Source organism: Lissotriton helveticus, chromosome 5_1, assembly GCF_964261635.1.
Source record: "Lissotriton helveticus chromosome 5_1, aLisHel1.1, whole genome shotgun sequence".
NCBI lineage: Eukaryota > Metazoa > Chordata > Amphibia > Caudata > Salamandridae > Lissotriton > Lissotriton helveticus.
Window position 1 is genome coordinate 651,784,718 of NC_136065.1, and position 24,278 is coordinate 651,808,995.

At 43.5% G+C, this 24,278-nt stretch overlaps 1 protein-coding gene across 1 annotated transcript in view; it reads right to left on the minus strand.

Annotated features, from left to right (window-relative positions):
- The window catches only part of PSD (pleckstrin and Sec7 domain containing), a 656,537-nt gene extending 634,944 nt beyond the window's left edge, over window positions 1–21,593 (minus strand). Inside the window, exons 1-2 of the mRNA XM_078643048.1 lie at window positions 20,640–21,593; window positions 20,434–20,536 (exon numbers count right to left, since the gene is read on the minus strand). Coding sequence (XP_078499174.1) covers window positions 20,434–20,536; window positions 20,640–21,593 — 1,057 coding nt within the window. The remainder of the gene's footprint in view (window positions 1–20,433; window positions 20,537–20,639) is intronic.
- Between the last annotated feature and the right edge of the window lie 2,685 nt (window positions 21,594–24,278).

A 24,278-nucleotide genomic window follows, 5' to 3' on the forward strand; every position in this document is an offset into this window, starting at 1 on the left:
TTCCCTACAGTTGCATAGACTGGAGTGAAAATAGTAAATTTAACCCCTCCAAAGTCCAACACTTTCGCTACTGTAGCACAGACTAGAGTGGGAATACCACATTTTTCCCCTACGAAGTCCAACACTTTCACTACCATTGTACATACTGGAGTAGGAATCGTAAATTTAACACTTCTGAAGTCCAACACTTTCCCTGCTGTGGTAAAGACTGGAGTGGGAATAGTAAATCTTACCCCTCTGAAGTCTAACACTTTCCCGACTGTTGTACATACTGGAGTGGGAATAGTAAATTGTAACCCTCTAAACTCCAATGCTTTCCCTACTGTTGCACAGACTGAAGTGGGAGTAGTAATCTCTCCTCTCCGAAATCCAACGCTTTTTCCTAATGTTGCAGAGCCTGGAGTGGCAATAGTAAATGTAACCCCTTTGAAGCCCAATTCTTTCTCTACTGTTGTACACCCGGAGTAGGAATAGTAAATGTAACCCTTCTGAAATCCAACACTTCCCTACTGTAGCATAGACTAGAGTGGGAATAGTAAATCCTACCCATTCAAAGTCCAACGCTTTCCGAGTGGAGTGGGAATTGTAAAACGCCTCCTCTGAAGTCTAATGCTTTCTCTACTGTTGCACAGACTGGAGTGGGAATAGTAAATCTTACCTCTCCAAACTCCAACACTTTTTCTACTGTTGCAAAGTCTGGCGTGAGAATAGTAAATGTAACCCCTCCGAAGTCCAATGGTTTCCCTAAGGTTTCATAGACTGGCATGTGAATAGTAAATCTTCCCCTCTGCAAAGTAATTTTTTTATTATTACTTATATTAAACTTAATATACTTACACTCTCTCTCTCTCTCTCTATATATATATATATGTATATATATATATATATATATATATATATTCACTGAAAAAACCATAGGTTTCACACCAGTTATAGTTAGGTGGAAATTTTACTCGCATAAAACCATTGAAATTCCCACGTTATAGTTAGTTGGACTCACTCTAACTTGCGCGTGCAATGCACTGCTGATGACGTCACATATTACATCACTCATGACATGGTCAGTGACATCACTGATGACATCACTGATGACATCTCAAATGACATCACTGATGACAACATCCTTGTGACAAAGTGGCAGACCTCCTATCAGCATAAAATAACCTTTGACACACACATTCAAAAATAGAAACTAACATTTTCTTAAAAAAGGAGAAACCAATACCAATTACAACAACTTATTAGGTAATTCCAACATCTACATACACATCCACTCATTCACCAACAGGTCTATATAGTCACTCATGCATGTACTTACTCATCATATGTACTCATACACCTATACATCCTGTTACACACTAATACTCATCCATATAGTTACTCACACACAAATTCACACATGCAAATAAACTATCAAAAAAACATTTACTTGATTATACTGCTATATACACACAACTACACATACTTCTACAGAAACGGAAACATATTTACTCTCTTAAACAATCAATTATAAATACACATACTCACTAACCCACCCATACACACAATCATCCGCCCATACAGTCTTGCACACATGCTGTCTTCAAAATACATACAAATAGTGAGTCACTCATTCATGCATCTGTGCTCTAAGTAATATCCCCCACCGAACCATACAGACACTGATACTGATACTCAAAAAAACAACTAATAACCCATATACACACCCATGTAGCTACTCACCAACCCATGCAGCCACTTATACACAAAGTGAGACACAGATACAGATATTTAAATATTTAAACATTACTCGCTAAAATATGTATTCACTAAGATACATTTAATAAGTCAGTTAACCAATCAATTTTACACAAAAAAAACATCCATTTAGACATTTATTTACCCATTTATTCTTCCATCAACCTTTAGATATACATATATAAAAAATATTTATTTTTCAGAAAGATACACATTCACTGGATGATGTCATCAGTGATGTCATTTGAGATGTCATCAGTGATGTCATGAGTGATGTCACTGACCATGTCATGAGTGATGTAATATGTGACGTCATCAGCCGGGCATTGCACGCGCAAGTTATAGTGAGTCCAACTAACTATAACGTGGGAATTTCAATGGTTTTATGCGAGTAAAATTTCCACCTAACTATAACTGGTGTGAAACTTATGGTTTTTTCAGTGAATTTAATAGGTTTTTTAAATGCTAATTCCTAACTATAACTGGTGTGAAACCTATGGTTTTATCAGTGAATATATATATATATATATATATATATATATATATATATATATATATATATATATATAATTTCTATGGCAAAATGAAAACCCTCATTTTGTTCCTTTTCAAATTAAATGTATTAAGTGTTACCACTTTATTCCAATCAAGATGACTTCAGGTGTGCCATACTTTTATTATAAGTAAGACTGTTAGCGTTCTAGTTGTTCTTTAGAACACTCTGGGACATTCTGTCATTGGGCTATAGTTGGGCTACATCTGGCTGATATTTGGGCTACATTTGGGCTCTTTTGTCTCTGGTGGCCATCTTGGGAGACTGCATATCAGAATTCGTTTAATGAAATATAAGAGGATTTGAGAAGTCACTCAAAATGTGCCCTAATTTTTCTTTCTGCAGCACTAATCATAATTTCTATGGCAAAATGAACCCCCTACTTTTATTCCTTTGCAAATTAAATGTTTTAAGTGTTAACACTTTATTCCAATCAAGATGACTTCAGGTGTGCCATACTTTTGTAATAAGTAAGACTGTTAGTGCTCTAGTTGTTCTTTAGAACACTCTGGGACATTCTGCCATTGGGCTATAGTTGGGCTACATCTGGCTGATATTTGGGCTACATTTGTTTTTTTTTGTCTCTGGTGGCCATCTTTGGGCTACATTGGGCTACAATGGGCTACATTTGGGCTCTAACATATATATAGCCCAATGTAGCCCAATATATATTTTTTCAAAGTTAATTTTCGTAAAAACCACTGGAGCATATATCTTGAGACATAGCAAAGGCACATCGGGGTACCAGTCCCTACAATTTTGCCAAGTTTGGTGGAAATCCATTCAGCCGTTCGGGCTAAAAGTGAGTCCAACCGCCCTATGGAAATTAACATGGGGAAAACACGTTTTGGGACCCCCCTTTTATTTCGGCCCCCGCTTGACGGATCCCCCCGAAACTTTCAGGGAAGGAGCGGAGCGCAGCGAGGCAAAGTTAAGGAAAATTACAGGCAGATCCCTCATTCGGCGCCAAAGTTATTCCCAATAGAATGTTGCGGATTTCCTATGGAAAACGATCCTAACTATAACTACCTACTGGCGACCGCCAGTAGGTAATATATATACATATCTACATATATATACACACACACATATTTCCTACGTAAATTAATATTGTTTATATTAAGTGTTTCACATATATTGTTTTTACAAATGATTGGGTTATTCAAATATTGTAATGTGCTTGAATTGAAGTACTTTCCCTACTGTTACACAGCCTGGAGTGTGAATAGTAAAGTTAACCCTTCCGAAGTCCAACACTTTCCCTGCTGTAGCACAGACTAGAGAAAGAACAGCAAATCATATCTCTCTGAAATCCAATGCTTTTCCTACTGTGCATAGCCAGGAGAGGGACTAGTAAATTTACCCCCTTCGAAGTCCAACGCTTTCCCTAATGTTGCACACACCTGAGTGGAAATAGTAAATCTAACAGTTCCGAAGTAAAACACTTTCCCTACTGCAGCACAGACTTGAGTGGGAATAGTAAATCTTACTCCTCCGAAGTTCAACGCTTTCCCTACTGTCATACAGACTGGAGTAAGAATAGTAAATTTAGCACCTCTGAAGTCCCACGCTTTACCTACTGTTTTATAGACTGGAGTAGGAATAGTAAATCTTCACCCCTCCGAAGTTATTTTTTAATATCTAAATGTTTAATGTAAATTGATATTGTTTATATTAAGTTATATATTTTTAAATAAATTATTAGTGTTGTTAAAGTTTGTAATGTGATTGAAGTGAAGTACTTTCCCTACTGTTGCACAGACTGGGGTGGGAATAGTAAATCTTACCCTTCCGAAGTCAAACGCTTTCCCTACTGTAGCACAGACTTGGGTGGGAATAGTAAATCTTACCCATCCACAGTTCAACACTTTCCCTACTCTTGTACAGACTAGAGTAAGAATTGTACATTTAACCCCTCCGAGGTTTAGTTAAAACCTAGTTTCCATAGGATAAGCGGTTGATTCATCAAGCAGTAGCCGAGAAAAAAAGGTGAGGGGGTCCCAAAATGTTGTTTTCCCCATGCAATTTCCCAAAGGAGTTTTAGACACGACTGCAGTCCGAACCGCTGAACGGAATTACACCAAATTTGGCAGAAAACTATATCTTGGACCAGAAAGAGTGCTGTGTGAAATTTGTTGTAAATCTGTTCAGGAGTTTTGGAGTTACTAAACAAAAAAGATTTAGGTTCATGTCTGGCACACAGCGACGCGACACCTCGGGTGGGCCGATAAGCTTACGCAACACACCCCACTATGGGACACTGGTAGACTGGGTACCCTGGGAAATAGTAAAGGGTTTCAGAAATGGGATTTGATAGGAATCTCCTGGATAGGGGACCTATGGAGGGAGGGCAAGGTGGTTACCTTTACTTACCTGCAAGAACACTATGAGATGGCCCCTGGGGAACGGTTTTGATACTTAAAGATTAAACACGTACTAGAAATAGCACTTCCAGAGGCAGACATACTTCCAGAATCGTCCCCCTTAGAAGACCGACTACTGACTGACTATTTGGACAAGAAGGCAATCTCCCTTACATACCGGAAAATTATTAATAACCAGACAGACCCCCTGACGCGACTCCGAGCGACCTGGCAGACGGGGGTTGGGGACATGGATGACTCGGACTGGCAGGACGCGATAGCATCACCACGGGAGGTAGCGATCTCCTCCAAATTGCGCCTCATCCAAATAAAAATACTACATAGGACCTACTACACAAGAGTGACTATGCATAAAATGGGCAGGGAATGCCCCAGGATTACATCGTACTGGACAGCAGTAATGGATATCATCACGGAAGTTAGCAGGAACATAATTCCGCTCTCTCCCAAATGCTGCCTGCTGAACATATGGGAGCCAACAGACCTCAACCAGGCAGACAGACAGTGGGCAACAACGGAGATGATGGTAGCAAAACGGAACATAGCTTGGTCCTGGGGGGCAGCGCAGACCTCAACAGTGACAGGCTGGTGTAACGACATGGACATGATTATGCGGGCTGAAAAAGCTACATATGCCCACAGAGGGTGTCCCAAGAAATGGGGGAGAGTGTGGGACAAATGGAATGAATACAGAGGATATATATGCACCCCCCCCTGTTACAGACCATGGTTCAGACGATGAGATGTTGTGAATGCAAATGTGTTATTAGTCCACGACTGTACATTGTAATGCCTATGAGATATTCTCCAAGTATTCTTATCTCTATGTGGAATGAATGTATTGCAGATTTCTATTTCAATAAAGCAAAATGTTTAGAAAAAAAAAAGATTTAGGTATATCTAGAGACGCAGATTCAACGGAGCAAACAGTATAAGTCAAAACAATACCCTTTCTGGCTTAGAGTACTGCATAAATTACCAAAAAAGAAGCACAGAACTCTGGCTACCTCGACGAGGAGCTAGAAAAGCAGACATTTGAGGTGAGTAGATTCTGAGTGTCACTTGCTCTATAGAGGAGCTGCTCTGTACCTAAACTTGGGAACTACCCAGAGCTCTCTGCTTCTTTTGTGATGAGATAGAAAGCTATGACAAAAAGACGTGGAAGTTAGACAGAGACGTTGAAATATGCAGAGAGAGGCCGGAGAGTGGGGGTATAGAGAGGGGAATGAGATAGAAGAGGTGAAGTGAAGTAATGAGAGGGAGAGAAAAAGATTGTTATTATTTTTTATTTAATTGCCTCCCACATCCCGGGAACACACCGGGTAAGGAGGCGTAGGCTAGGGAAGCCCAGCTTTTAAATTATAAAATAATTAATTTGGATACACATCATTGGCACATTCTCAGGGTCCCCGAGGGGTAGGGGACTTGGGCAATTACCCACTTTGCTCATGCCTTAAAACGGCTCTGCACCTATTTACATCAACATTCCAACTCATTGCAAATATTTAAGCATAAACCTAACCCGATCATTAATAACAAGACCAACCTGAACCTTGATCTAGGCCCTTTTCATAGCCATAACTCTACAACTAACTCAAAGCTTTTGCAAGTCTGAAACTCAAACTTAGATCAGTGGTCACTGATCTCAAAAGTCCCAAGCAGATCCCGTTGCCAACCAGAATACTGGCTATAGATACAGCTCTGGTATATTGGGAACAAGAGCCTGCTCTTTATGCCAATCCGTTATTGACAGAGAAAAACATACAATTGTTAACTTGGATCATAACAACTTTCTAGCAACACAAATTTTATGCACCGATCAAGAAAGGGCCTGACCTTAAACACTTCGCCAAGTACCCTGGAACCTAACGGAAATGATTACCTGAAGACTATGTATAAGCCAAGAGCCAGAAAAAAAGGTTGTTTTACATCCTCAGCAAAGCAGCCCTCTAAACTTCAAGGAAATGCCCACAATGTAAATTCAGCAGTCACAGATGGCAGGATAAACAAAAAAGATAATCAGCCTGATTCAGAGTTTGGCATGGTTCGGGGTCGTTAGTTTTTCTATTTTCAAAAAGAAAATCCCACTTTGGGATTTTCTTTTTTTAAACCAAATAACATGTTAAACATTTGACAGACGGGACCGTCATGTTGACGGAGCTGTCCATCAAACTTTTAACACACTGACTGGAACCACTGTGAAGACAGTTCCTGTCATTGTAAGGGATGTCTGGTAGGCCGGACGACATCTCTAAATTTGAAGTGTGGCTACTCAGCGTGACAGAATATTTATTTTACTCTGTCACGCTGATGGAGCAAAAACTATACTCCAAACTCTAAATTAGGTACAATGTTTTCTACATTTACTGATAAATTGTCATGTGACCCTTTACCTCATATAAAATTGATCACAAAGATCACTTTTGAACTCAGATCTCTTCTGAAATCAGAACACGGATGCCTAGCAGATATTATCAAAATGGGGTAAATCCTGGCATATGATTAGTCATGGACCGTTGCATGGTCATATTCTGGTTTCACTGTACAAACGTTTGAGGCAAAAAAGGCAAATTTCCACTATACAAATAGTCCAAGGCATTAAGGTATAATACGTTAAAGCAATGCTGTGCAACTGTAGAGGCGAGTAGATAGCTCCCAGCGATTGCCAGCGGTAAAGACCTCAGCATTACATACAATAGATTATTAAGACTCTCTTAGCAAAATCACGATATTCATAAAATAAAAAACAAATTAGTAAAATGTACTCAAAAATTCTGTTTAGACTACTGTCAAATATATTTATGATATTTCGCACTTACAGAGGTCAAATTAACAATCGTACTGTTTACTTTATTCCTTTCTTATTTCATTTGCCTTTGCATTTGTTTTGAAACTGTAATTGTCCTTTCTGCAAAAACAAATCAACAAAAGGTCTAAACATAAAAAGAGAGACTCGGATTCTATCTGACAAAGACGTAAAAAAAAACTGACGTGAACATGCACTCACCTTGCTGAAAAGTAATTGCTGTATGGGTATTTGAAAGCAGTACCTGCTTCAAAGTAGAGTCGTCTTCTTTGTCAGAAAAAAGTAAAAAAAACCTGTACCCCTTTTTAGGTCGAGCCTGGGCAGCGCATGCGCTGCTCTACGAGGCATGCTGTAGTGAGGTATGGACTTGAAGCTCCGCACATTCTCCGCCCATCTTTTCAATTGGTTGCTGTGACTGTCCTTTGTAAATTTTGGCTTTTGATTTGTTAATAGACTAATTAGTCCCTGCTTAGTACCTCCCTATCTTATTTTGTAACCTCCCATCAGGACTGGACCTTTTACTGTGTCCTTACTGTAGAGCTTGCATTAGCCCTTCGGGAGAACTCTTTGCTTCATTAAGCTAATAATCTAAAAAGCACAACATGCTTTATCAGCGCTGCAACTGTTTCATAAGCGCTGCGCAGGTTCTTTTTTCTCCTTTTATTCTTGTGTGTCTGACCAGTGGCCCGGTGGCAGTGGGCTGATTGGTCGGTTGCTTGGCGAGCTGCTGCTTCTCCCACTTCCCGCCCCGCTGATTGCGAGCGGTGGCGACATCCTGGCAAAAATTGTATTTTAAATTGTTTTAACCTACCTTTCAACTTGTGCAGGCATCTAAATTCTTTTGGGCATTTAGGGGTGAGCTGCCGGCTGGGTTGACCGGGTCCTTTGCGGGCTCCCAGTGGCAGCGGGCGCCATCTTGGCTTGGGCTTCGTTTTCCATCACAGCCCTGCCCCTCCCCCGCCGCTCCGCCCCTACTTAGCAGCGCGTTTCCCCGCTCCCCTCGTGTCTGACCAGTGGCCCGGTGGCAGTGGGCTGATTGGTCGGTTGCTTGGCGAGCTGCTGCTTCTCCCACTTCCCGCCCCGCTGATTGCGAGCGGTGGCGACATCCTGGCAAAAATTGTATTTTAAATTGTTTTAACCTACCTTTCAACTTGTGGTGGCATCTAAATTCTTTTGGGCATTTAGGGGTGAGCTGCCGGCTGGGTTGACCGGGTCCTTTGCGGGCTCCCAGTGGCAGCGGGTGCCATCTTGGCTTGGGCTTCGTTTTCCATCACAGCCCTGCCCCTCCCCCGCCGCTCCGCCCCTACTTAGCAGCGCGTTTCCCCGCTCCCCTCGTGTCTGACCAGTGGCCCGGTGGCAGTGGGCTGATTGGTCGGTTGCTTGGCGAGCTGCTGCTTCTCCCACTTCCCGCCCCGCTGATTGCGAGCGGTGGCGACATCCTGGCAAAAATTGTATTTTAAATTGTTTTAACCTACCTTTCAACTTGTGCAGGCATCTAAATTCTTTTGGGCATTTAGGGGTGAGCTGCCGGCTGGGTTGACCGGGTCCTTTGCGGGCTCCCAGTGGCAGCGGGCGCCATCTTGGCTTGGGCTTCGTTTTCCATCACAGCCCTGCCCCTCCCCCGCCGCTCCGCCCCTACTTATACGGATAGCATGAGGCAGCGCAGCGGACGAGCGCAGCGGGCGCGACGGATGCGCGCCGGAGTTGCGCCTGAGTTAAGCCCGTCTGCGCCCGTCCGCGGCCGGCCGGGGCTAGGGGCACGGGACGCTGCTGGCTATACCACCTACACTCCGTCTCAGCTATGCCTCCTATGGTCCCCCGGCTGCATAAATTCTGCCACGACCACCGCCCTACAACATCTTGGCCTATATTGTTCCCCTCCATCCCACCCCCCTAGTCCTGCTTCATTTTCTGTTCTATCTGCTTCCATATCCACCCCTGCCCCCCCTTCACTCCCAGTCCCTCCTGCTCAACTGCCTTCTACCTCGGCTACCCTTCTAAACACCAGATCCGCCGTAAATCATCAATACGAGCTATTTGACTATCTTGACACCAATGAACCAGATCTCCTGTTTTTAACTGAGACCTGGTTCAAGACCGACTCCCTCCCCAATGTGCTTGCCACCCTGCCATCTACCTATTCCGCCATTCGCGCGGATCGCTCTGACGGCAAGCGGGGAGGCGGAGTGGCGCTAATAGCCCGCACTGACATCACTTTTCATACCCTCCCCTCCCCTACCATTACCGATGTTGATCTTCTCGTAGCTCGTTCTACTTCCCATCAAGTCCCTTTTACTTTTGTCCTCATCTACCGCCCCCCCCAGCCCACTCCCTCGTTCCTTCCTGAGATCCAGACTTTTCTGGCCACTCTGGTAGTAAATTACTCCTCTGTACTTGTACCAGGGGATCTTAATTTCTGGCCCAATGACCCGGCCGAAAGCCCCCAGTCCAAGGAATTTACCAGCCTCATGGAAAATTTGAATTTTGTACCGCTTGTCCACAGTCCTACCCACCAACATGGCCACACACTGGACCAAATTTGGACACTAAATATCCCATCTACCCTGCCCACTATCTTTCCCTGCCCTTGGTCAGATCACTTCACCATCACGTTCTCCCTTGCCCTATCACTCCCGGTCAAACCCCCCCTTCCTAAAAATACCTGGGTTCGGAAATGGGGCAAGGTTAGTATGCCCTCCCTCTGTTCGGCCCTGGCTACGACTTGCCCGGACCTTACTGGCCTGACAGTCGGCCCTCAATTGGCCGCAATTAACAACTGGCTCACGAGGGCAGGAGACAAATTCGCCCCCTTCAGGCGCCTTTCAGTAAAACGGGCCCATGCAGCCAACCGTTGGTTCACCCCCGACCTGAAAGAGAAAAAACTTGCTGCAAGAAGGGCTGAAAGAGCTTGGCGTAGAACTTACGACCCTGCCTTAAAAACCATTTACTTGGCCACTCTGCATACCTACAAAAAGACCATCCTGGAAGCTAAGGCTGAATATTACACCCACAGGATATTGGTTGCGGAGTCACAATCGAAAGAAATTTTCTCCACTGTTCATGAGCTTGCCTCCTCCACCAGAGCCACATCAACCATCCCCCCGTCTCAACTCCTCTGTGACTCGCTTAACGAGTTTTTTATAGATAAAGTCGAAAAAATTAAACATAACATTCCCCAACCCTCCCCCACTTTCATGGACCCTTCCCCCCCCCCTCCTCTGCCAAACTGACCAACTTCCCACTCCTTACTATTGATACCCTCGGTCCCCTGCTTCAACGGGTCAAATCAGGCTCGCCTCAGGACTTTGCCCCTGCCAACATACTCAGGGAAATTTACTCAGTCTGCCTCACCCCCCCCCTGACCCTCCTCAATGACTCTCTTATTCATGGTCACGTTCCCATCCCACATAAATCAGCGGTTGTCATCCCAATTTTGAAAAAGTTGGACGCTGATCCCTCCTCTGCCTCTAATTACCGCCCTATTTCACTCCTCCCCTACCTTGCTAAGGTACTCGAAACCCACATCATTTCCACGTTGAGCACCCACATCGAGGCAAATCATTGCCTCTCCCCCTGTCAAGCTGGTTTTCGCCCCCTGCACTCTACCGAAAAAGTGGTCATTTCAGTTATGGACAAGCTGCGTGACGGAATTGACATCAACCGTCCGCAAGCCCTGATTCTCCTTGACCTATCCGCCGCTTTTGACACGGTGAACCACACCATTCTTCTTAACCGTGTCAGGGCGGCGGGGGTAGAGGGCCTAGCCTTTTGTTGGCTACAGTCCTTTCTTGCTGAGAGAACACAGAGAGTCCATCTGGCTGATTTTGCAGCAGCCACCCGCAAGGTAGAGTGCGGGGTTCCCCAGGGTTCATCACTTTCCCCTCTTCTGTTTAACCTTTATATTTTTCCCCTCATTTTTATGTTACAGCAACTGGAGGTCACCGTATTTAATTATGCGGATGATCTCCAGTTAATCTTTAATCTGTCCCATTCACCTTCATCCGCTCTGAATGTTCAAACCATCATGACCCTCATTCAAGATTGGATGAACTGCAGCCACCTCAAACTTAATCCGGACAAGACCGAAGTGGTCCTGACCGGAGGTGGCTGCAGTCCCTGGTCTCCCTCTTTCTGGCCCCCCTCCCTTGGTGTCCCTCCACTCCCGGTTCCCAAAGTGAAGACCTTGGGTATCTTTCTAAATCCCCAGCTCTCGGTTCTCCCACAAGTTAATTCTGTGGTCTCTTCATCTTTCTTTTCCCTTAGAGTGATTAGGAAGGTTTCCCGCTTCTTCTCCCCCCCAGCTCTAAAAATTATCATGATGGCCATGGTGTTGTCTCGTATAGACTATGGCAACATAGTCTACAACGGAGCCCCTGCATACATGATCCACCGTTTGCAACTGGTGCAGAACCAGGCGGCCCTTTTGATCCATGGCCTTCCCAGATATCATCGGGTCACCCCTTTACTCAAGACCCTGCACTGGCTTCCCATAAGAGAGCGTGCCCTGTTTAAGCTCGGCTGTCTTACCTATCAAGCCAGAGCGGGCACTGCTCCTAAATTCATCTGCTCTCTTATTAAACCATACTGCCCAGGCAGAGAACTCCGCTCGACCCATTTGGCCCTTCTTACTATCCCCCGCTTTAAAAAGCAGAGGGCGGGCGGAGTGAGATTCGCTGTTCTGGCCCCAACGTTTTGGAACTCCCTCCCAATTGCTCTACGTACCTCACTCTCGTATCCCCTTTTCCGTAAAAATCTTTAAACTTTTTTGTTCACCCAAGCCTACCCCTAAATCCTTCTGTTGCCGCCATCCACTGATCACCACTAGCGCCATGAAACCGTTGGGTATGCGAGCGCTGTATAAATGTTTTTAAATTCAAATTCAAATTCAAAAATTCAAATTGTGTGTTTTCTATACTCCTCCACCCCTCTCTCTCTGTTCTCCCTCCCCCTCAGGCACGAGGCTCCCGCCTGGCCTGCCTCACAGCAGAGCAGCGAAGCCAGGCGGAGGGAGAGAGAGGGTTATGCTGCAACCTGCATTAGAGTAATTTGATCAGTTGAGCACAGTCTTATGCATTTAATCTATCTATCATAGCTTGATTTCTGTCTCCGGCACGGCTACCTCTATTCTGCCTTATAACTCTGGTCTCTGTAGAAAATTTAAGTATGAGGTATTTCTAGGAGCGCTGGCCCCTTTCATGAGAGCTGCACTGGTTTTGCTTTCCTGCTTGTCTTTTACCTGCCCCTCCACCCCACTGCTCTCCCTCCCCCTCCCTTTCAGTCAAGGGGCTCCAGCTTGCACTTGCATCACAGCGGAGCCACAAGAACAGAAATGGAGGGCTGCTCCCTCCGTGTGCATTCAGGCATTGTGTGCTGCTCTTCTTTGGGGTTGGTGAGATCGACAACATGCATTGTGAAAGCACTCCAAGGAGCTTCCAAAACACCCCCTCATAGAAGTGGCACAAGCGTAGACCCGTAATTGCACATTTATAGGACTTCTCCAATCTCCGCAATTAAACAAAAATCCCCTCGAAGGCATGTTTGCCAAGGCAGAGGGCACTGGCCCTCGTCCTCCTGCTCACAAGCCAAAATGTGGAGCCAGCCCAAAAACACACACCAGACTGACTACTCACCCTGTTGATGTATGAGACTCTTGTTTTTTCTTTTAGTTTTTTACGAACGAATGACGTGTGATATGTGAACCCGCTTCCCTCCTCAAGTGTCCTTAAAGACAAGGCAAAGTGATGGCTATAGGCAGTGCACCCTTCGGCTCTTCCCAAAAACGTGAACCCCTGGTGTTAGCTAATAGAGTTACCTAGTTATCGGCACATTTCAGAAATATCCTGTTGCAGAAATAATATTAACCTGTCTCCTGAGGAGGATGTTTTAGCTTGAGAAAGTAAAAAAAATAAGTATCAACATGTTGCCTATCAAAGGGGATTTCTATGTCCAATACAGCAAGAGTTAAGATACTTGACAAACGTGAACACACATAGATACACAGATAAAAACATACTTGATAACACACAGAAAGCAAAGACACACACATTTTAAAACACACATAGAAACAAATATAGAAGACACATAAAAAACTATACATGCCCAAGAACAGAAGATACACAGACACAATTACACACAATATATATATTTATTTATGTATACAATTAACATAGTCAGGAAAACAAAGAACGGACAAGAACACAAACAAGCTCGTATAGGGACTCACAAGCACGCACAGGAGAACGCAAGCACACACACAGAGCAGCACTAGAACACAGGTAAGCGCACACATGCTATCAGATTTACAGTATGGGCATATAAATTTCCCTGTGTCTCTATTTAGCACAAGGACGCACAGCACCCTGGCCGGTGCACTGTGTCTCCCTGCCCAGTGCTCTGGGGGCACCAGAACTCCCACCACCCTTGCCCGTGCAGTGTTTCCCAGCCCGTCTCTCTGGATGCACCAGGACTTGCACCACCCACACCCTTGTAGTGTCTCCTTGCCCAGCACTCTGGGTGCACCAGGAAGCAAACCACCCAAGCAGTAGCTGTAGAATATTTGTGTACTTACTACCATTCTTATGTGAGTTTAGAATTTATCTGTTTGTATCTTTAACCACTTGGATGCTAAGGGTGGTACCAGATGCTCAATGTAATTTCCATTGAAGTCAATGGAAACTCCATGACGAGCTGAGCTCGTCATCAGCGTCGAAGGGGTTAATGTTATTCATGTACTCTACAGTCCTTATGTAATGTAACTGGTTTTATTGTAAAGCGCTCTGACACCTTCGAGTAAAGTTTGAGCTATAAAAAAAACACATAATAAATTAAATCCCCCGTCTTCCTCCTCCCTGCTGTACACTGTATTTTCAATTACTGTTTCTTGCGTATATTTCCGTCACTCTGTGTGCCTCTTTCACATACCAACCATGTACAATGCGATAGGTCTCGCATTGAGCTATTGGCATAGTAAAGGAGAATGCCTTTTATTTATGCGTTGTTTTCAAAACAGATCAATAAAAGGCATTGTCATTTACAATGCCAATAGCTTAAACTCTCGCAAATGCGAGACCTATTGCATTACAAATGCTTGTTCCTTTTAGCAAGTAAGTATGCACCCCTTTCCTTTCTTTGTGATGTTTCTTAGCTCTGATCACTTCACCTAGAGACCCTTGCTTCGTTCTCATTACCTCCTCGTTAGTCTTCCTCGCCACATGACTTACATAGTGAGCTTCAGCTCCACACCAGAACCCTCCAAAGTAAAAAATAAAAGCCTCCCATCCCCTCCCAATATGGCCGACCAGATCACCCATGACCTCTATAAGAGGCGGGCCGGCCCAACCAACAGCCTGTTTTTTTAGTTCTGCGCGAATCTCTCCAGAGGCGCTGTACAGGTAAGTTGGACCTGCTCTAGCAGGTTCTTGGGGTTTGGGTTGGAGGTCCTGCTTTAGCTGACCCTGGGACCTAATCCTTCCCCCGGTCCTTGGGGCCGGTTAGGTTCTGCTTCAGCGTTCCATGGGTCTACGGGGGATTTGTATTATCATTTGTATACACCCAAATACACACACAAACACGTTTGCAAAGCCTATTGTTGTGGCCGTGGCAAGTTGTTCGATGTTTTTATTGTGTGCTACCACCAAAGAAAGCATTCAAATAATAGGCAAGTAGTTACTTAAACCCTTACTAATTTTCAAAAACTTACAGAAAATAAATCCCCATCTAATTGGGCCGAAAGTCCAGGCAAAATAAACGGCAAGTATTTAAAAAATAATATAAAGAATAAATACAATTTAAACTAGCCTGGTCACTGAACACAAATGAACTATTTTTAGGTGAATGTGTACAGTCTTTCTGCAGTGACTCGAAGTGAAGAGGGCCAATGACTAAAGTGGGAAAACCCTGTGGTGGCAGAAGCGACATATTAATGATAATTTAACAGATCAATTACAAAGTCTGCTGACCTAAGGCACCCTCCCTATGTTTTTATGCATGCTTTAAAAACAAATAAAAAGCAATAGTCCTCTGAAAGAGCTAAAACCATCTCAAAGAACAGCCTTAAAAATAAGGACTTTCTGTGCTTATGGTTTAAACACAATGCACCCTGCAAATGCACGTGCTTTTAGGTACAATAGGAGTAGTTTTGAACTAGTGGCTTGTAGGACATCTAGAACTGATTGGCTCTGGGCCACACAATGCGCAATACTTGCAAGGTCTTCAAAATGATTCTAGAGAGGGCCGGCAGCCAGTGAATCTCACTCAGGGATTAAGTTAACAACTTTGATTCCCAAACCCCAACGTTAAGCCTCCAGGAGTGTTCAGGATCCAAAAAAGGCCTTTAAGTTAGTTTAAAAAAAAGCAGACCTGCACTGCTAACGTTTGCATACTGCAGGCACCCGCTACCCATTCCAGCACCACCATTAGACTGTTCTCACTCTGGGTAAATAAAATATGAGAGAGCAGTTTGAGAAGGTAAAATGAAGATTTTACTATTATTCCTACTTAAAAATGCATATTAAGTTTGACATCCCAAAAACCAATACTTTTGACCACTTATCTGAAAGGAACAATGGCACTAAACAAAAAAGTGGAAGGCAGAATGTACAAATCAGCTTTTGAGAAGTCGATGAGAGTCTTACAGAGGGGCATCCATTGTTGATCTAATGGGATCGGATCATTAAGGATTTTCAGCATATCGACATAAGGTACAATTTTTGATACCTAAGCACCAGGGGCATAACGCAGGCTCCTGCCGCCCCTGCGGTGCAGGGTGGCCCCCAAACCCATCAGAGGGCATAATCAGCCAGGCAAACTATTCATCCCACGGCCAATGAATATCTCTGAGATATGGGAGAGTCAGGGGCCCCTCATCACATTTTGCAGGTGGGCCCGATCATTTTGCGTTACCCACTGGTAAGCACTCTTTACAAGCGGCCTGATGAATTTCAATATGTGCAGTAACTCCTATTACAGCACATTTTTGTTTCGTTTTTATTGCATCTGATACCCACTGGGTCAAATAAAAATTGTATCTCTGTTAAATTTCAGCAGATCAAATCTGCAGGAATTCTTTTTTTTTAAAACAAATGTTATTCGTCAAATAGCACATAAAGAGCAGAGCTCTGAACCCCAGAAACTTCTGCACAATAAACTTACATCATTATGACTTTGACTTATACAAAATAATAATCAAGGAAAAATGGAAAGCAATACAGATGAAAAGAAAACAGATCAACAGAGAAATTGTAACATAACAAACCCCCCCCCATCGCACTAACATCTCACCTCGATCTGCATATCATTAGGAAATGCAGCCACCTCGTTGGCTTCATCACACCTAGAACTGCATCTTGCACCAACCAAAATAACATTATACAGGGTCATGGGGCCCTGCCATAGACATTGGCTCCCACTGCAGGCCTCGATAGTCCGCCTATCTCTTTCAAATTTTAAAATGTATGTGCGGACACCCCCTTGCTGCAAAAATGGGGACCTCCAAGCCCATGCAAAAATCCAGGCCATCCTCCCATGCGGTCACCGAGGGTGCAGCCGGTGCCTTCCATGACTTTGCGATATCTCTTTTGACCAGAGTAAACCCCAGTAGCATAAGATGGCATTTGTATATGTTGCCCCCACCCCTTCCCTAATGTGTAGGAGTACCAGCTTCGGCGAACGGGGTAGGCCCCAGCCCAGTACCACCGAGAGGCAGGTCATAACTCCCCTCCAGAATCGTGTCAGAGCAGTGCAATGCTAGACAGTGTGCATCAGGGTTCCCGCTTGCACCTGAGACATGTAGGGGAGGCCACTAATCCCGGTCCCCACAATTTAACCCTAGTAAAATATACCCGATGAAGGTACTTGAACTGGATAAGTCACAGGCGTACTGCGATTGCATCCCCCGCGGGGAGGCCAGCGCCTCCGTACAGTCCTCCCCGTCCAGCTGACCAACATCACCCTCCCAGGCCTCTCTAAGCTTCTGTAATGTGGAGGAGCTATGGGTAACCAGGGATTGGTAAATTTTAGAAACCTTATGGTCTTGGAGATCTCCCATAAATACCTTTGCCTCAATTGGGCTGAACTTAGCAAGCAACTCTAATCCCTCCAAGCTAGGGAAGATAGCTTGGCGGAACTGAAGATATCTATAAAGTTTAGTTTTCGGTATTTGAAAGTCCCTCTACAGATCTTGAAAAGATTTTAAGACCGATCCGCGCATCACATTCCCAGGGTAGAGATACCGATTGTCCCAGCTACGTAACCCAGCTGGAGTAGCCAGCTGTGGCAATCGCCCATTGTTCCAGAGGGGAGTCTCCCTTGTCAGTCTATTTCACCATCCCGTCTTCCGAAGGGCCTGCCTCCATATTTGAAAAATGATCCTTGTAGCTGGCGGCAAGTAGTTGCGCAGCGGTGCAGAGTATAGTATTGTATGCAAAGTGGAACCCCCCATACACCACCGTTCGACTGCATAAGCCGGGTTGGCACCATCCCCGTACCACCATTCATTTAAGACAAGCAGATGCGAGGCCATATAGTAAAACTGAATATCGGAGGTCGCCAGTCCCCCGCAGTACGTAGACTGGAAACACGTCCGTAGCGCAACTTTGGCCACTCCACCGGCCCACAGAAACTGTCCAAAGGTCGCATAAACCTGGCAGAACCATCTGGAAGGGATCGGATACAGGTAATTTTGCAAGAGGTATAGTAGACGGGGGAGCGAGACCATCTTGAAGACGGCCTATCTACCATAAATGGACAGGGACATGTGAGACCAGGTCTTAAACTCCTCTCATACGCGTTCCCATACCGGGGCCAAATTTCTGTCCCAAGACACGCTAGGCGAGTCTGACAGGAATACTCCCAGATACTTCATCCTCCCTACAGCCACCCAAACTGACAAGGCCCAGGAGCCCAGACCCACAGCATCCCCAAGGACCCACAGCGTGGACTTTCGGGGGTACATATACAATCCTGATGACTCCCCAAAGACCTGCATGATGCAAAGCAGTCTCGGTCCCGTCCTGTTTACACTGGTAAGAAAAAATCTGCAGGAATTAATTGGAGTAAATGGTCTGGACAATACCAGGGCATGCAGATTGTGGTACCTAAAGCACCAAAATATGAATGTTATCCTCCATTTTAGATGGAACACTTGTAATAGGCCCTATTGATCGAATCCAATAAATAACTTCCCCCACAATATTATTATTTATCAGGTGCAATAAACATCACAAATCACACTGTTACTCGTAATAAGGGCCAGTGAATGTATACTGTACTCACCAACAGCCTCAGGTGTTATATGGAATGAATGGCATGGACCTAGTAGTCATCTGGATCCTTTTTTGGCATATACCTAGTTGAACACCATCTCAGTCAGGCATCAACCTTATCTCACTCATTAGAGATTCAAGTGCAGACACACCCTTTGTCATCTATTCTGTTTGAGAGATGAGTTAGGATTTCACATTTTTCCATGAACCATAGATAAAAATTGAGTGCTACATACAGCCTGCAGAGCCTTTGTGACCGCATAAAAATCATGAGATGAAGATATCTTTTTCAACTGTTCCAAGTTTGTTAGAGATACATTATTAACAATGAACAGACCCAAGAAAAAAGTTTACTAGGTTCCCCAAACTACAGGCTTTGAGACTTCATTCCTTCACAACACACACCTGATACCATTAAGTTGCTTGGTACAATTTAACACTGCATTTATGGCTTACAAATATCACCCCGGATTATGGCTCACCATAACTTAATGCAACTGAATTATTTTCTACAAAGACCAATGACATTGCTGCTAGTTCAGCAGGGTATCTTTCATCCTATGCAGTGAGGTTGCCCACTTTATTCAGGCTAGACCCAACACACTGCCCCAGACGTAGGTCTGGCCTGTAGTCATCTTTTTACACAACCTTTCCGCCTCTCCATTAGAACATCACAGTTCTTAAAGTTTTATTAGTCATTTATGCTCATTATTTATCCTTTTGGTATAGTCGGGACAAAGAGACAGGTATCTTGGGCAATTCAAGAGATTAGGAGATACAAAAGTGAACCAGACTATCATATAGCATGGAAGTGTGTGTGGCAGAGGGCTGAGCGCATCAGACAAGTGTACTGAGATGAGTATACAATGGTTCCCTTCTTAGGTGTCAAAGGCATGTCTCAATATGGAGGCATACATACATTTTCGGAAAGGCAGGTGGAAGCCTGCACCATTTAAAACCTCTCTACTTCTTTACGAAATATGAACTTTGCCTATGTCCTTGACTCAATCTGATGTTCCTGGGAGATATAACACAGAAGAGGTGCAATCCATTTAGCTTATATTGTAATTGGATTTATATAGTGCTTACTACCACTGCCGAGAAGTTGAAGTGCTTTACGGAGAGTGGCACTCCACTCTGGAACCCAGGGCTAGTGCTTATTGTTGGTTATTGAGATTAGTTGCGCTCTCAAGAAAAAATTGCATGCATTTACTCCAGTTACTTTGTACTATATTAATAAGAGGTAGGTATGTTCATTGATGAGGACTATGTGGTTTCACATGAATGGTTGGTGAGATAGATAGGCTGGCAGACATTAGGTAATTTTAGATTACAGGGATAGGGTTTTAAGGAGGAGCGATTATGATGTATAAAATGGGGTATCAGCCGAATGCAGAAGTACAATAAGACAATAAGATGGAGTGAGGCATGTTGAACTATAGAGGTTTATGTATATTCAATTGTTGTATTTTATAGCCAGTGAAGTTCTACAATGTTCCAAAGATTGATGATGGGTATAAGGAAAGGCACAGAGCTGCACTTCTAAACATGGTTTTTCAGCTCACTTTTTAACACGTTAAGAAGCATTAGTAGACGCGGAAGGGTAGGTTTGTTTTAACCGGGACACACAAGAAATACGGCACTGAAAGGATGTTCCTTTTTGAGTTTTTTTACGTCTCACTAGTGGCTTACCTGCCCTCTGAGGCCCTGGAGATCCATAGAAGAACTCCCATTTGGCCTTTGCTATTCGCTGAGCGCGGGATGAAGCATCCACTGTATGATCCCATGAATCTGCCTGAACAAAACAAAAGTGACATTAAAAAGGAGGGCTCCCAAGAAGAATTGTCTTTGCTTTTATGTTTGCTGGAAGGAGGTCAAGTAGGGACTTGTATATCTACCTCATATGGAGATCCAGTCCTCGTGAGGCTTCTCTCAGTGCTTGAAATGTCTTCACTAGGGGTCCCAGATCCATTGGTCAAGGGTTGGAACATACTTTCCATGATCTTGTGCTGTCTCTCTAGATTTTCACATCCGACTACAGAGCTCTCAGAAGGGCTATGGTCCACAGATTGCCTATGTGTGTCTGCTGGTAGAGACATCGTTTTGTGCAAAGAGCGTTGGGGCGGACTGGTATTGAATAGTTGGATTTCTGTAACACAGGGGCTGGCTCTTCCAGAGCCACACTCAGAGGTCCTCTGTGATGTGATAGGGCTTTCTGAATGCAACTTATTCCGGTTTCGCAAGGGAGAGGCAGCTTCAAAATGTGGGGAGATTGCCCTTTGCTGAACATCTGCTATTCCTCGGCAGACGTCCAACTCTTTCTGCACACTGGAACATGTAGAGTCAGTGGAGCAGGAATTCTTGCGTACGTTCTGGGGGAACGGTTTGTTCTCATGGTTAGCAGCTGGGGTTCCATTCACAGTTTTCACACTTGCTTTTTCTACAAAGGTAAATGTCACAACTGAGCTCTGGCCTCCTAATGACCGAGGTACCAAAGGACTTCTGTTCCCTGGGGAATTCAGAGGGCTTTGCGGCTTACTTCTCAGCGGGGTACAAGGAGCTGTGAATCGCCCAGACTTCAAACCAATCTCTGCTGGGTGACGTATCAGAGACCCTGTGCTGTTATACATGCCAAGGTGGGCCCGTCTAGCCTCTGGGGTGAGGCTTTTACGCAGGAGCTGAATCCTCCCAGAGTTGAGATTCGGGGTGAGTGATCGTTGAGCCAGGTAGACAGAATCAGGGTTCAACACGGAGTGCCAGGATCTCCTCTCAGGCTCTCTTGTGGATCTGGGAGATGACAAAATGCAGTCCCCTTCAGTGCAAAAGCGCACAACCCCTCCAGTCTGGGCCATCTTGCTGTTATAAATCAAGTTTCAACCCAAAGGTGCCACACCAGGAAATTCTCTGTGGTCTTCTGATACAAGTGTGATGTTTTTCTTAGGCAACACATCATTGCTCATCTCTAAAACAAAATGAAAGACAAATAAAAATTAAAATATGTTACACAAGCTAATAAAAAAAACTGGTTAATGAATTACACATGCAAGAAAGGTTAAAGAGTCTTACAAAGTATGATTCGGCACTGGAAAGTCACGTACACATATTTTGTTGCTACTCTGGCATGGAGAAAATCTTATGGGACCAAACAAAGTTACAAACAAATTTTATCCTGAGGTTGGCACAACTTTTGTACATGAAATCAAAGTGTGAGGTTACATTTATTTGCATCATGTCGGGTGTCGTTTAAAAAGGTCCTTTTGCCTAACCAGCATGTCGGCCGGCACACTTGTTCGTCTTTGAAATTGGCCATTCTAGCGACATATTGGCTATATTTTGACTGTGCAAGGGGTGGGGGCCTAGTGTTTATTGCAGTAAATTGGGAGCAGGAAACCTCACATTTCAGTTGCTCTACCTTACTGTTGATCGATGTACTATTGGGAAAGGCATTAGTTCGCCTTGCATCATCTACTTCGATGTAAATAGTGATTGATCAGAGTAGAGGTATTCACAAATGTTCTATCAGAGACAAAAGTTTACTGACGAAATGGAAGACCGAAAAGGAGAAAAAGGCAAGAACCATGAGAGCTCTTCTTAGGTGTTTTGTCTCTAAGGGTGCAACATTTCTGAGGGAATTTGGTAGCTTTGGTAGCCTTCCTTAACCAAGCCCTGCCAGGTTTATAATCTGTGACAGATTGTTGTATTCCCGACTGCGGCTACACCTGAAACCATGGTGGTAAATGAGGACCAAAAAAAAAAAAGAACCAGGAGAGCTCATCCACAAGCCCAGATGGAAAGATGGGCTGGAAAGCTTCTTCCTTTAGAAAGGAAAGAGCTTTTGCCAGCTAACAGATGCCAACATCACTGGGAATAACATCTTCTTAACTACGGTTAAGGCTCCCGCTTTTATGGTATTTAAAAATATATATTTTTTATCTCTATCTATATTAATTTGTGGTCATCTTATTTGTATTTATTAATATTTATTAGGTGTTTTTAGAATAAATACAGTCGTAAAAATAACATATTTCCACATTTATTGAACTGCTACACATGTACTCATACTTTGTTGCCTGTTTTATTTTAGCAAAATAAGCAGCCAAATATAATAAAACAACACACTCAATGGTAAATATTAGCATGATACTACAAATATTTGTAGGCATGGAAAGCTAATCCTAATTTTTAACTCCCCATGTTCTTTATCCACTTATCTGTTGGCCTGGAAATCGCATGGAGAGTCACTCAAAAGAAGCAGAATGTCCTGTATTTTATTGATTTTTAAAACAAATTACGACAGGAAACACATATGTTCTGTCTGTATTTATCTGTTAAAATCAATAAAACTGGGAGCCTTAATTACTATTCAGCCCAACAGTTGTTCTATTACGGGGTACATTTCAGAGAAGAGGACTTGCAACGCATTATGGTGCTTAGACTGATTGGAGCAGTGTGGAGACACTAGACTGTATTTAGTCAATTATAAATAGGGCTCCCGGTTTTATGGTATTTATTTTTGTAACATTTCCGTCTGTATTTATCCATATTTATTTTTTGGCCATTTTATCTGTATTCATCCATATTTATTTTGTGTTGTGCATATAAATGAAGTTGAAAAACTGTACATTTCCATATTTATTTAACTGACAGGAGCACACCCATACTTTGATATCTGTCGTGTTTTAGCTATTTAAGCTGTCAAATGTCATATAACAATAAATCCACTGGTAAATACTAGCATTATACCATAAATGTATGTTGACATATGCCTTTATTTAAATACATTTCATCCAGTTTTTTTAATTTCCCATGCTGTGCATATGCTCAGCTGGTGGCCTATAATTCTTCAAAGACAGCATGGAGAGTCACTTAAAAGGAGCACCATTTTCTGTATTTATCCACCTTTAAAAATAAATGCAGACAGAAAACACATTGTTTTCTGTCTGTATTTATCTGTAAAAATCCGTAAAAACGGAAAACAGGGAGTCTTAATTATAAATTGCTAATTTCAGAGGCCCGGAAGCCAAACTATTCGAAGCTTCATCGCTTACTAGTTGAATTGAGTACCAAACAGGAACGATATTAAAAGATAATGATTCCCTACCTTTGGTAAATGAGAAAGATAGATGCCCCGACACACCATAGTGCTTGAAGTAAGCGCTATAGTAATGGGACTAGTGCCCCCGTGTAAGCAGTGACAGTCATTTTAATCTAACAAAAATACTGTCCAGTTTTTATGCATTTAAAATTGTCACACTTGCAACTGGTGCTGTAACGTACTGCACACCTCAGCTACAAGCTTTATATGGGGTTGAATTGGATCCCTTGACCCTAATTGTGCGACTTTATTTTAAAACTGGTACCCACAATTGAAATATACAGACACTGTCTCAATCTTATGACATGATAAGAACAGCTTTTGTTCTACAGGGACATTTACCACCAATCGATAATGACTACTGGGAAAAGTGAAAAGGAAACACTGCAAGTCTAAGCTCTTCTGAAGTATTTCTAAAAGCCTATCAAGACACGGCAAGGGA